The sequence below is a fragment of the Orbicella franksi genome, chromosome 3 (genome assembly GCF_964199315.1).
Source record: "Orbicella franksi chromosome 3, jaOrbFran1.1, whole genome shotgun sequence".
Lineage (NCBI taxonomy): Eukaryota > Metazoa > Cnidaria > Anthozoa > Scleractinia > Merulinidae > Orbicella > Orbicella franksi.
The window spans coordinates 4990853-5004454 of NC_138147.1; the positions used below are offsets into that span (position 1 = coordinate 4990853).

At 38.8% G+C, this 13602-nt stretch overlaps 2 protein-coding genes across 2 annotated transcripts; one reads left to right on the forward strand and one right to left on the reverse strand.

Annotated features, from left to right (window-relative positions):
* Nucleotides 1-404: 404 nt before the first annotated feature.
* Nucleotides 405-8396, reverse strand: LOC145480818 (noelin-like). Its single transcript, XM_081459141.1, has 9 exons — nt 8382-8396; nt 7980-8227; nt 7076-7437; nt 6845-6994; nt 6366-6488; nt 5686-5799; nt 4641-4905; nt 3135-3376; nt 405-1351 (listed from the first exon to the last, which is right to left on the reverse strand). Exons 3-9 carry the CDS (start codon nt 7407-7409, stop codon nt 1104-1106), a joined length of 1476 nt encoding a protein of 491 aa, XP_081315267.1. The 5' UTR covers nt 7410-7437; nt 7980-8227; nt 8382-8396; the 3' UTR covers nt 405-1103.
* A 1467-nt stretch (nt 8397-9863) lies between these two features.
* LOC145480796 (ubiquinone biosynthesis O-methyltransferase-like) lies at nt 9864-12838 on the forward strand. Its single transcript, XM_081459123.1, has 5 exons — nt 9864-10106; nt 10248-10469; nt 11029-11271; nt 12101-12260; nt 12672-12838. The coding sequence occupies exons 1-5, from the start codon at nt 9975-9977 to the stop codon at nt 12833-12835; spliced, it is 921 nt and encodes a 306-aa protein (XP_081315249.1). The 5' UTR covers nt 9864-9974; the 3' UTR covers nt 12836-12838.
* The last annotated feature ends 764 nt before the right edge of the window (nt 12839-13602 follow it).

Below are 13602 nucleotides of genomic sequence, written 5' to 3' on the forward strand. Positions count from 1 at the left end.
AGTAAATTTTGCAGATCTCAGATCTCAGCTACCAGCCATTTCTTAACCGGACAGTTAAAAATTTTTATAAAATTGTCAGCTATCAACAAACCCCATGCAGCATCCTCCCGTGACGTTCTTTTTTTATTGATAAATTTGTCACTGAACACACCTGACGGAGACTAAAATTGTCAGAACAATTACGTCAAGAGCGGAGGTTGAGAAAAAAATTATTCCCAATCTATTGGGGGAATCACATTATGTATTTAATTTTAAAACAAGTAACAGTCATAGATTAGTAACTCGACTTCGATCTGTAGTAAGATAGTATATTTCTTTGTTTTGATTACCCAAAAATACTCAGAGAAAGTAGAGTTGTGGGGCGCTATCATGTAGTGTAATAAACCAGTTGCAAAGTTTGACTCAACAAGAAGCTTTAATAACTCAACATGTTGGCAATTAATTAGCTTAACGTTTGGCCGTGGCTAAAACGGTTACCTTCGGTTGACAAGTTAAATGTGGTGCGTACAAACAGATATATGCCTGTAGTTCGGCTCAGTAATGAATCAACTGAGTGGTGTAAAAATTAGCCTGAGTATCAGGGCCTCCCGAGAAGACGGGAGAGGAGAGGAGAAGAGAAACGGAGGAAGTGCTTCTCTTCCTTTTCCTTTCCTTCGTTTTTGCTTCCCCTCTCCTTTTACTTTCGAAATCCCCGATACTAAAGTTGTAAAATAAATGTCTGGTAGCTTATCTTACATTAATATTAACATACCATTACATAGTCAGAACCCATGAGACCCATAGTCATTGATAAAATCGTCAATATGGTGGTCTATTTTTTATCAAAATCACTGGCTAAATGCGTAAAACAGTGTCAAAGCCATGAAACGCCTGCTATCATGAATTGCGCATATAATTGAAAGTGTGGCAGACTTTTTCCAACTCTCTTTTAAAACTTAAGATACGAAAATATAATCTCACTAAAAGATCTAATTACAACTTTTTTCCCCGTCAATAATTAACATGTTATGCAATATAATCGCCATGATATGGTCTCTATTACAAGTATGCATGTTTTGCAACAAGCCAACCAGCTACCCGTGACTTGTTTCTAGCTCCTTGATTCAATTCCAAGTGAGAGAGTAAGTGACTTGGCGCCTGCTGTCCCAGGCGTACAGCAGTCTTTCTCTGGGGTTGTAATCCACCATGGAGTTGTAGCCGTACTGGTTTGTGAACTGTATGTTTGGGTTCCACTGTGTTCCTGTCTTGGTGTCATAAGCATAGTTGATGGTAGTGGGATTTTGATTGTAATCATCGATAAGGTAAATCACTCCACATGCCACAAAGGCATTGCCAATCGCCCCCATCTGTTCTGTTTAAAACAAAGAAACAAACATACAAACTTTACAAACTTATTGATGCTCCCTATGTGGGTTTTTCAGCTCAATACAATTACAATTATTAAGTCAATTACAAATACAAATTTAAATTTAAATTAATCAAGAATATAGGTACAATAATATTATAATTACAATAAGAATATCAAGAATATTACAAATATATATATATCTAAAATAAAATTAAATTAAATTAACCTAATAGAACATTTGCAAAATGACGCCTAAAATTCTTGGGGCATTTTAAGGACTTAATATTATTATTCCAAGAGTTCCAGAGTTTGGCTCCTCTGAAAGCAAAAGAGCGCTGCCCTGTTGACAGGCGACATAAGGGTATGTCCAAGGCACCAGACGATCGAGTTTGTCTATTATGGACTTGGGAACGTAGTTTGAAAAACAAAACAAACAGAGGAAAACCCATATTCGTAAATATTATGCCATAAAGCCATGCTACATACTACGTTATGTTATGTCATTTTATGCTATGCAGCCTATGCTAGTGCCATGCTAATACGCTACACTATGTTGGGCTACGCTTTTCAGCGCTACGCTATGTTATGCCATGCTATGTACCAGTAAACTAGCTATTCTAGTATGCCATGTTATGCCCTGCTATGCTATGCCTTGCTGCGCATGCTACACTATCAAACTAGCTATGCTAGTATGTCACCCTATGCCAGGCTATGCTATTCCTTGCTGTGCATGCTATACTATTAAACTAGCTATTCTGGTATGCCGTGCTATGCTATGGTATGCTATGCTATACTATGTTATGCTATGCCATGCTATTTTTTTGCCGTGCTATACTATTAAACTAGCTATTCTAGTATGCCATGCTATGCATGCTATGCTATGCTATGTTATGCCAAGCTATGTTTTTCTGTAGTAAACTACCTATGCTATTATGCCATCCTATGCATGCTATGCTATCCTATGTTATGCCGTGCTATGTTTTTCTGTAGTAAACTAGTATGTCATCCTATGCCATGCTCCCGTGTGAGTAATACTTTTATGTGATTGCCTGGCTACACTGCTCTTTACCGTGCCTAAATTTGACATTAACCAGGAGCCGTGTCACTGTCTTGATCTCTTGCGATATCAAGTCAGTGACTTGATACGGCTAGAATATCATGGCCACTTAGCCCATTTTACGGGAAATACATAATCGTCCCGGGAGGGACGGGGCTGCTCGTCGGAAATTTTTAAAAGAACCCCTGAGAGGTACCAACATCCTGTTTTGTGGGCGTAGCCAAAATACGGAGAACTTGGTCATTTCACGTTGTTGTTTTGCGGAGGACGGCAACTGAAATGAACAAGGATTCAAAGCTCTCTCTTAAGTACACCACGACGGCAACAGCATGCCCAACGAAAACGTCGCTAAACAAAAGGTTTAATCAGCAAAACAATGGCTGTGCTCGTGTGTTATAATTCTTGGTACATTTCTTTGCCGCCCTCCGCAAAACAACAACGTGAAATGACCAAAATCTGCATATTTTGGAAAACGTGGACCACAACGGCATATATTTCGCATTTCGTTTTGGAATTGATCGCTGGCATTATATGTTTAGTTTGAGCGGGTTTTTTTGACAGATTTGCGCACTGAACAGGTTCAAATAGTTACGAAATCCGGGGGTAAATTATAAATCTATTTTTAACTGGGTGTCATCCCTGGCGTCGCTATTGTCAGTGCTTAGGTCTCTGATATACGCTGTCGTATTACCATGTTATAAACTCATTTCACGCATCATTTGTTCTCACCTTTAGACAAACTGTAGGTCTGGACTATGACGTCATTATCAATTTTAGATGCATACAGTCGCTGGTTATCCCCAGAATTCCCCCATAATACCCACAGTCCCTGCTCGTCGACAGCCAGGTCCACTCCACTGTACCCTCCCCATTGGTAATTGGGTCCCCTTGGTGTGTATCCGCTGAGAGTGATCCGGGCCACGAGGCTATTTGTGAGCAAATTATACTTGTCGATATAATTGGTACCGGCCCTGTGTTTGAGGGATAAGACACAGCAAGGCCATCAGTATGATGTCAACTTAGATTAGTTTAAATCATCCGCTTAGAATTAAAATGCAATTACAGGATCGTTCATCCTAAGAGACGAAGGAAAAAAGAATAAATTGGAATTCATAAATCAAGAACCGTGGCGATTTTCTTTCTAAACTGGGTTTGTGAACACGAACCAGCCCTTGATAGGAACTATGTAATATAATGAAGCAACTTAAGGCGGGGATACACATGAATTTAAGTGAAATTTTTGGAAGTTTAAAGAGGGATTAAAAGGATAAAAAGGGGTTTGGAACACCACCTGACAGTTGATTGCCCCAAAAGGGCACCCCGGGTTGGTGGGCAACTGTTTGGTGTACGTCTACCAATTTCTAACTTCAAATTCTAATTCTAAAACAACATCAAATCTTCAAAATTTCCTATTTCCATAAATTTTACTAATCCTTTGAGAAAAACTATTCATCCCCAAATATACCCAAAAATCACCAAAAAATTTACAAAACAGCCCAAAACGTAGCTATGTGAAATGAGCAGAGAGATTTTTCACAGCTTGAAACGAGAACGAGATATTTGCATTCAAACCATAATACCCAACAAAAATATGGCCTTCATTTAACCCCCGTCTTAAGCCTCCTATCAAATGCCATTGACTGAATTAACTTTTAATATATCATTGCGTTGTTATCATAACGAACTGAACGTTCCAAAACCGCTCAAACAGCAAAATTTCGAACTTTGAAGCTTTGAAAACTTCAGCAATGCCGAGATTTTCTAGCTAAAGTTTGCAGAAATTTTTAGAAGATTACGAGCTTATGAATTTACTGTAACGCTTTTCTTTTCTGTAGTGCAAGTAAGTACTAGAAATACGTTAAAATGTTAAGTATACATTAACAACAATTAGATAAACCTGTTTGTAGGCGGGGCTTCCAAGTTAGTTTCAGATAATATAGGTCGATTGCGTCCCATTTTCACTTAGACTGCTTGCGAGTTGTTTCTCTCTTATAAATTGCAAAGTGAGCACGGAAGGAAGGTGCGAGGGACTGGTGTACACATTTTTCGCACGTTCAGTGATTTTGGGAGTAAACAACTCCAAAAGAGCAAAAATTTGCAGAGATTTGCGTTACTTCTGACTCCTTCCAAATTAGCAGAACTGTTATAAAGTGAAATTTTAGTAATTGTAACCTTTATCTGTCCATCTAAAAAGATATGCCTCTAGAGCCTTTACCTTTACCTTTAATCCCGTACCTGTTGTAATAAAGATATGATCCATACACCACCGCGCCTGTCCCGTCCCGATAATGCGGAAGCGTGTACTTGTTACTCTTCACGCCTGCTTTGAATTTCTCCATGTTTTCAAACTCTTCGACTTTGTCCGAGTGGTAATTCTCCAGGACGAATATGGTGTCATTACCCATGACTCCTAGCGGGTCTTTCATCCAGGCTCCTTGTGTTGTCGCTAGCGTGTTGTGGGTGATTGGGCTGTTCACACTCTTGATGGTAGTACAGGTGACTGCGGAGAAATCAATAATTGTTTTCATTACCCAAGAAATATTCCATCCCTAATTATTGCTCGATATTTTCCCTAGAGAGTTACATATCTCTTTGTTTTGTTTTGTTTTGTTCTGTTCTGTTTTGTTTTGTTTTGTTTTGTTTTGTTTTGTTTTGTTTTGTTTTGTTTTGTTTTGTTTTGTTTTGGTAGGGGAGCATGGACATGTTCCCGTCCACTCTGCCCTTGTCAACTCCTCTTTCGCCTTTTACTCTTCCTCCTTCCAATCTGTTGTCTTCTCCTCCTTCTCTTTCTCTCGGTCGCCCTCCTTATCATTCGATCCTCCTCTCTTCTTCGAGCTTCCTTCTTAACCTTCTTTTTATCACTTTAACTTCTTTCTTGTCGCCCACGTCCTCCTTTTCTTCTTTTGGCTCCTCCTGCTCCTCTTGATCCTGCCACTGTTGCTGCTGTTGCTCCTACTCCTACTTCCGAGCCTCTTCTTCTTCTTATGCCAGCTTCTGTTCATCCGAGTGCTCTTGTTCCTTCTCCTTCTACTTCGATCATCCTGCCGCGGCTGCTCTTCCTTCCTTCCTTCCTCTACTCTTCCTGCTCATGCCTGTCCTCTTTATCCTCTTCCACCCTCCCCTTCTTCCCCTTCTCCTTCTCCTGTTCCTCTTCCTCCCGCTCCTCTTGCTGCCCATTCAAATCTGTGTCCATGAAATCATCTTGTCTCGTCTTGACTTGTCTGAGTTCCATGCAACCTAGATTTTTAAACTTGCAATAAAATACGTAGTATATACTGACCGTTTTCACAACGACTTCCTTTGTATCCCGAGGGACAGCTGCAATTGAATCCATTAACACGATCCAAACATGTTCCACCGTTCAAACAGGGGTTGCTGGAACACTCATTTACATCTGAACAAAAACAAGAAATAACACGTACTGCATTGCAATCACAGATCAAATTCATTCTATCCGTATGACAGGATCAGTCATGGCGCTATTTTTTTAATTTCTGTCTCAGTTATAAGTCGATTTCGTTCGTTTAATAAACAAAATTCCCTACATGTCAAAATTTCAATATTTATATAATTTTTTTTTGATAAGACGAATTGTTGTCGTTGCGGCTTAGATTGGCGCGTTGTTTATTTTTTCGAAGCAGATAATAAGTTTATCTCTCTTTCTGAAAAGTTGATCTCAGCGGATTAGAATACATAGCAAGCGTTCATTGGTTAAATTGAAGTTCAATTTTAACTACCTACATCGGACCAGCGTACTAGGACATGATTAAGTCAGCTATCGCCACGAACACCTGTCATATTACAACGGGCATTGCCCTCGGTAACGTAATAACTACTGTCACGCATCCTGTTTTTTCACGTGACCTAGTCACGCGCTCTAAAGCAAACAATTTCATTTTCCTGCGAACCACAAAACACCAAGTCACGCCCCACTTGGGTGTTCTACCCAGTTACTCTTACAAGAGCAAGTTTTTCCATCTCCAGTGAAGCCAGTTTTACAAGAGCAAAGATACGAGCCAAGCAGGTTCTGACAAATAGCATTGACGTCACATACGGGGCTTGAGGCTTTGCACTCGTCAACATCTATCAAGGAATACAAACCATACTTATTAGTTTAGGATTTAACTTTCGCTTTTCTTAAGTGGCATAGATTCTTATAGCTAACAAATGCGCTTTCTTCCACAAACTGAAGAATAATATAAAGCAATTATTCCAGTCCATGAACTCTCCCTTCCCCGCGCTATAAAAGGGTTGAACCCGGGCGGGGTCAGGGGTCAGAGTTTTTTTCTTTTGGAAGGGGCGGGCGGCCCCTGAGGATTAGTTTGAGGAGGGGTTCAACCTCTGTATAGTGCGAGGAAGGGAGATTTCAGGAACTTTACTATAAAGTAATTAAGGATCAAAACTGAAGAAATATCTTAAGATGTATTTTAAAACGTTACCTTCGGTGTCCATGTCACAATGAGTGAGCACAGATTTTCCTGTTTTATACTTGTCAAACCAGTATTTGCCACTGACCGCTTGTCCGCCTTCACTCGCCTTGATCTCTGTACAGGTTTCAGCTGGCAGCACGGGAATTGAACCGAGAGGGACTGGAAAGGAAGACAGTCATAACATTCTCCAGCTGTCAGAGTTGTGTTCAATTACTGAGAAACCTTTCATTATTGCCTCACCTCTGTTCCTGTCTCGTCTAAAATAATATCTGTCGGTGTTAGGCACAAAATCCTCAGGCCTTGCTTCTTTGGTGCGATTGTTGAGCTCACACGCAGACTGAGAAATGACGTAATTAAAACTCTGACACGTGATCTCCTGATGACACGCCTGTAAGCACTCATATCCGAATGATACATGAATTGTTTTAAAGACGTGTCGCTCAAGCATCATTCCCGAAGTAGAATATTCAGCACTGCCACCTGGACATTGCAATTGTTGAGTGGCCGCTCCTTGAAATAATTCAACGATAACAAGTAGAAATGGGAAGCAAAGGAGGCCTGTAATGACAGCCATTCGATCTGTTCACGTCAGTATTGGACGCCTGAAAACAAAATATAGTTACTGAATGAGCGTGAAATCGCCCGCCAAAGTTAAGCAGTTATTTACGTTTTTCTAGGCCGTCCTCGCGAACGTTAAACCATAGCTGGTACCAACTATAAACCCAAATATTTTGTATGCCATGTTTTGAAAAACCAATCACCAAAAAAAAAAAACTTGCCAGTGTTGTCTCCTTGCAATTACTTTCTCTGATTATCCCCTTTCTTCCTGTTCTGTATTTGTTTTGCAAAAATAGCAATTACGCGTGTTTCACGATAAGCTTTTTGCATCGCACAAATAGTTGCGTCCGTTTCGATTGGGAATCTGAATCCACGCTTTAATTATGGCTTATTTTCTAGACATGAATTTGAAAGTGTACTCCAACTAAAGAATCGATGCAGGTAGTCAGTCGTGTCTGCATGGCCTGCAGATTTTACTGATTTCTGAAGTACGAAGTGAAGATAACTGTTTTTTTGCTCTGAATGAGATGCTCGTGAGTCTGTCACAGATTTTACCTGGAATTCGGGTTATCATTAACACACGCACCTTACTACGTCAGTTCTAAAACGTCTCCAATTACCCAAAAGCAGAAGGCGATCGTAAAGAAACGTAAGTGTAACTGGCTGCACACGTCCGTTGGGTGTCCCTGAATGCCGACTTCCTGCTGTCAATGCGTTAAACTATGCATTCCCGATTGGGTTCTTGTACATGTAAGCTGCAAGCTTCTGCATTGGCGAGTTTCTCGAGAAAGATGACGGAGCAACTAAGTCGAAATGGATCTACTCTAAATAGATCTATCCAGTTGGGTGTATATGAAAAAGCAAATAAAAATTGAAACGAAATTTAAATTCCTGTTGAATTGTTTCTAAACTAGAGTGCACTAACAATACCAACAACAAAATAGAACACCGAAAATAAATAATAAAAATTAAGGAAAACCTCTCTAACCAGCAATTCAGTTCTGGTATAGATCGCCCAGCCTGTCTCTGACAAGCACTTCTGTAAATTAAATTCCCGTTATTTACTTTTGAAATGTAAATTACCGTTTTGAAGGGCAGAGAACAGGTTGTTCACATTTCTTTATGTCGATTGATGATAAGGCATTTTGATATTGCTCAACTCCATTAGTGTTTTCAAAACGGAATTAACTAAAGTGTCTTTTTTTCATAGAAAAGCTCTAGAGGATAACATAGATAAAATTAATATACCTTAACGTACGAAAAAAAAAAATACTATTTTATTTTTGGTTCTCTGTTGTAAAGAGCTAAGACTGCGAAAAAATAATGAAATATTTGTGAAAGATAATTAGTCGTGCTTATAATTTTAATTACGCCATAAGCCCATGAAATTTAATTAAAGTGGAACCTGAGTAAGATATTCAGTAATTTTAATATTTTTCGCACCTGACCAGCGTTTACAAACTCTGAATGTATATATGACTTATGCAGAATTAAAATAGGACTATTAAGTTTAATTTAGAAATCAATGGCAGCAATCATAGTCGGCCTCTAATAACGATTTCTCTCAATTCCATTAGCTTTAAAAACTGTCTCCATTTTGGACAGTTTGAATGACCAGTTTGTCAGATCGTCTGGGTGGGAGTTCTGAAAGCTTAGTTACCGGTTAATTTTTCGGTGACTTCTTAGCTGTCAAATAAATTTTCAACCCAATTCTCAGCTCAGTAAATTTGCGGATCTTATATCTCAGCTGACAGTTAGAAAACGCAACATTTTTCAGCTGATGTTTGTGAGTATTGGACAGCCCTTTCCAGCGTGACGTAGATAAAAATCATCTCAACTACAATATCAAGAGTCAGATGATGAGGGAAAAATTGCGGCTCACAATCTATTGGCGGGAACCACTTAATATTCTTTGTGTTTTTTTTTTTAACGACAAACTTAATAACGTTAAACGTATGTTGGTCCACCTTTTTTCACTTAGAATCAACGGATGTTTTTTTGTCAAAGCTGGGTTCGTTATATTTGCCTAAGTTGAAAGGTAATAATAATGATAAATTATTTAAAGCTATGTTAAATTAACTTTTAGAAACCTTTTTTGAGCGGTGTTAGTGATATCAAGATCTTCTCTCCTAAAAGGAGATATTTAACATGCATGTTCGACATAGTGGTAACCCACAAATTTTTCAAATATCACGACCTACTTGTTCTTTAAAGATGGACGACCTCGGCGGAAAAATTAGACGAAAAATAGTGTCTCATTTTTCTAACTCAGGGCTGCTCGCGAGAACACGCGAAACTCATGTTGAATGTGAAGGCGCGACACGCGAAATGGAAAACGCGTCACGTTTCCTTCTGATTCTTGTACTCGCTCGCGCCCGACTCACCCTGAGATAAAATAAGTTACAACTCATAGTCTAATGGAAGATATGCTAAGATGGGTGGGCTGAAAAAAACACTTAAACACACGAAAACACTTTAATGGTATTTCGTGACGTATTTCGGAGCGGCCTACTGAGAACATCCATGTCATTTTACATGATGTACTCACAATGTCCAGCATGGATGATGACTGTGGGCTCAAATGGAACAAACATCAACAAACATGGCGGCGGCCGCTTGCAGAATGAGGTGCAGTCTTCGTTCATCTCAATTAGGCGCTAATCATGTCACCAAAAGCTTCCTCTACTGTAGGAATTTTTGCACCTCGACCAAGGTAAGACAAACGTCCAAAAATTCCGTATCTACAACAGTTTTAGGTCAATAAATGTTTGTTAGAGACCAACGATTAGAGGTCATTTACCGTATCTTAATAGCAAACTATTATTTATCCAATTTATTGTTATTTTTTGGCAAGAACACCGTTGACGAGGAGGAGATCGAGAAGCTGAGTAGGACCACAAGTGACTGGTGGAATCCGAATGGCGACTTTTGTGCTCTTCATTCTATGAATAAACTTCGAGTTCCCTTCATAAAGAAATCTCTGGAACATCTTCATACACAAGACTTCACCCCTTCGAAACCCTTAAGAGGCTCTAGAATTCTAGATGTGGGCTGCGGTGGTGGGATACTGTCAGAGGTATATTTTTCTAATAATTATTCCAGGGCCATTGTTAATTTAAAAGAGAAAAATTATTGTAAATTATCATTTTTTTTTTTTTTTTTTGAAATATATTTTGCAATTTCAATTCACTCCTTTTCGGTTAATTTAATTTTACTTTTTATTTGACAATACATACATGTGTAAGATGCCATGTAGTGTCCTTGTAATTTGAGATAAAACTTGATGGAAATTTGAAAACTTGAGAGAATGAGGAAACCAGAAGCAACTTGCATTTTGTACAGTACATTATTCTACAATGGCTTTTGGACAGCAGTGTACGGTTTAAATGCTCACACAACTAGGAAACGTGGTGTACTAACTTTATACCCTGACAAAAACTTTGAACTAATTACAGAGTAATGTATATGAAATTCAAACTGTGTTATTGTGCTTTTTGTACAAGTACATGAAACGTAGCTGACCTACAAAATAGGATCTTGGTAGATTTCTAAGTGGGTATTAAAACTTTGCTAGATTTATAATGTTTGAGTAGAGGTCTAACTCTTGCTGTCCTTTGAAATTTTTCATCTCACAGTCATTGGCAAGAATAGGTGCCGAAGTGACTGGGGTTGATGCATCTGCACGCAACATACATGCTGCCTTAAGACATGCATGCCATGATCCAATGGTGGCTGACAGAGTGCAGTACAAGTGTACTACAGTAGAGGAGCTAGCTGACAAGGAACCAGAATCTTTTGACTGTGTTGTTGCTTCAGAAGTTATTGAACATGTAACAGATAAAGACACATTTATTTCTGCTAGTACTCAACTGGTTAAGGTGAGGAGAGGTGAAAGAGACAAAACAAAAGTCAATCTGACTCAGTTATGCTCATTACATTTACATCCCATCCACACCTCCTAAATGTAACAGTGCTCAGGTTTAGTTATAGGGAACCACCATGACAGCAACAGCAAATGAAAAACACCACCAAACAAAAGGTTTAACGAGTAGAACAATAGCTATGCAAGATGCAAACATAAATCTCTCCAGTTCATAGCCATCCTCTGCAAAACAACAACATAAAATGACCAAGTTCTGCGAATTTTGGAGAATGTGGGCCACAACAGCATTTCAATTTTTTCACTTAGTTTGAACAGGTTTTTAGACCAATTTGCATGCTGAATGGTTAAGTCAGCTACGAAATTCAAGGATAAAATACAAGTTCATTTTTTACTCGGCATCATCCCTGGTGTCACCATTGTTATTTCTTAAGCTCTCTAATGTTAATGGTCTCACCCTTAGCAGGTCAAACTGAACAAATTTGTATGGGGACTGGACATAGGGATATGCATACTGTGTTGGGAAATGATGAAGAGATACTTTGAATTCCAATCTGTCTCCAATCTCTCTCTTGGAATCTCTTGGAAAAGGGAAAAAACATTTTTTTCAACATAATTTTGAAGTTGCATCATTTTAATAAACCTCTTTTTAACCCTTTGAATAGACCAATTTCGATACATTAAAATTCAGCCTAACACAATAGACCTCAGCACAATGCTCTGGGGAATAAACCCCACAAACTCTGTAGTTATTCCCTGCAGCCTTGTACTGAGGTCTATTGTTTTTGAATTTTAGTGTATCAAAATTGGTCTATTTGATATTCTAGCCAGGAGGTTCATTAGTAATTACAACAATCAACCAGACAGCTTTGTCGTATGCCGCAGCTATCGTGGGAGCAGAATACATTCTTAGACTAGTGACGCCTGGAACTCATGACTGGAACAAGTTTGTGACAGTTGATGACCTGAGCAGCCTGATATCTCAAAGTAAGTGAATAGGACATTAGTGTCATAAAACAGTCACAATGATAACAGGAACCCAAAGTTCAGTTGGAAGTGATGTTTGCAACATATTGCATGTTTTGGGGTTGATTGACTAAATTACCAAAGATAAGTGTTTGGTAAAATTTCAAATCCAAAATACACCGATGTTAATGCAAAAGGGCAGTTCAGGAAAGAAGGGGTTGAGGCAAGAGTTATCTTTATCCACCTATCAAAAGATTTTCTTCTTGTGCGTGCTGTGCCCATGTCTCATGCCAATCCCTTTTCCTGCTGATGTTTTGAGAAAGTGACCACCACAGTCCAATGTCGCCGATGGTTTAGTTTAGCTGAATGACTGGCCATTTGTTATGTTAATTATTAATTAAAATAATTGATTATTATAATCCATTCTGATAGATGGAGCAGAAGTCATTGATGTGAGAGGAATGTCTTATCTGCCATTTTTAAACAAATGGTGCTGGATTGAAGACACAAGTGTTAACTTTGCCTTGAGGGCAATAAAACCTGAAGGAATGTCACCAGAGGTGACATCGGATACACACACCAACACCAAAACATGATAAATTATTGTATATAACATCTCAACACAGAATAAACTTTTCAGTAAAGAACTGCAGCATCCCTCTTTATTGTATGTTTTTCTAAGTTAAAAACTCATTCTACAACTTAACAACATCTCCAACAAATAGACCACTTTACAGGTCTGTGAAATGTAACCTAGCCTCTGCATAGAAGCAAGGAAAGAGTTGGCCCTGTCAAGATAGCAATTAGAAACTAGTTAGGATGGTAACAGAAAAATGTGGATTTGAAAAGTATCAAGGTTTGTATCATAACAAAGTCAACTCCAGCCCATCTAATATTCACAGGCCAGATCATTCAGTTCTGAATTGTAAAATCGTCTATTCTCCAAGACTACAATATATGCCCTTACTCCAAGCTAGCTTCCACCTGTTAGAAGTGCATAACAAACCTCTGATACTCAGAAGTAAAACACAGACACCACTCCATAACCTCAAAGTGGCAATCTTCAGGAGCAAATTGTGTTAGAGTTTACTGCCCTAAGTAACATGTCAAGCTGGATTGGTGCGAGTCTCTTTGTTTTGGAAGTCCCACTGTGTAACTTGCCTCCCAGCATAGTTGTACCTTGTAAAATGTGACCAGGTTGTGCAAAGTGCCTATTCATTATAAGTAAAGACCAGTCTTGTTACTATGGGATTTACAACTCTTTTCCTACAACTGCTATTGTCAGCAGGTTGCTACTTCCAAGTAGCTAACACATTCACCAGATGTTGGCTGTTCAATCTTACAGAAAAAAAAAATTCAATTG

Coding starts and splice junctions, on each gene's coding strand:
- LOC145480818 (XM_081459141.1), bottom strand. CDS start 7,409: ATGGCTGTCATTACAGGCCTCCTTTGCTTCCCATTTCTACTTGTTATC. Junction 6,995..7,075: donor TAGACGAGACAGGAACAGAG/GTGAGGCAATAA, acceptor CTTCCTTTCCAG/TCCCTCTCGGTTCAATTCCC. Junction 6,489..6,844: donor TTGTGACATGGACACCGAAG/GTAACGTTTTAA, acceptor ATTCCTTGATAG/ATGTTGACGAGTGCAAAGCC.
- LOC145480796 (XM_081459123.1), top strand. CDS start 9,975: ATGGAACAAACATCAACAAACATGGCGGCGGCCGCTTGCAGAATGAGG. Junction 10,470..11,028: donor GTGGTGGGATACTGTCAGAG/GTATATTTTTCT, acceptor TTCATCTCACAG/TCATTGGCAAGAATAGGTGC. Junction 12,261..12,671: donor GAGCAGCCTGATATCTCAAA/GTAAGTGAATAG, acceptor CCATTCTGATAG/ATGGAGCAGAAGTCATTGAT.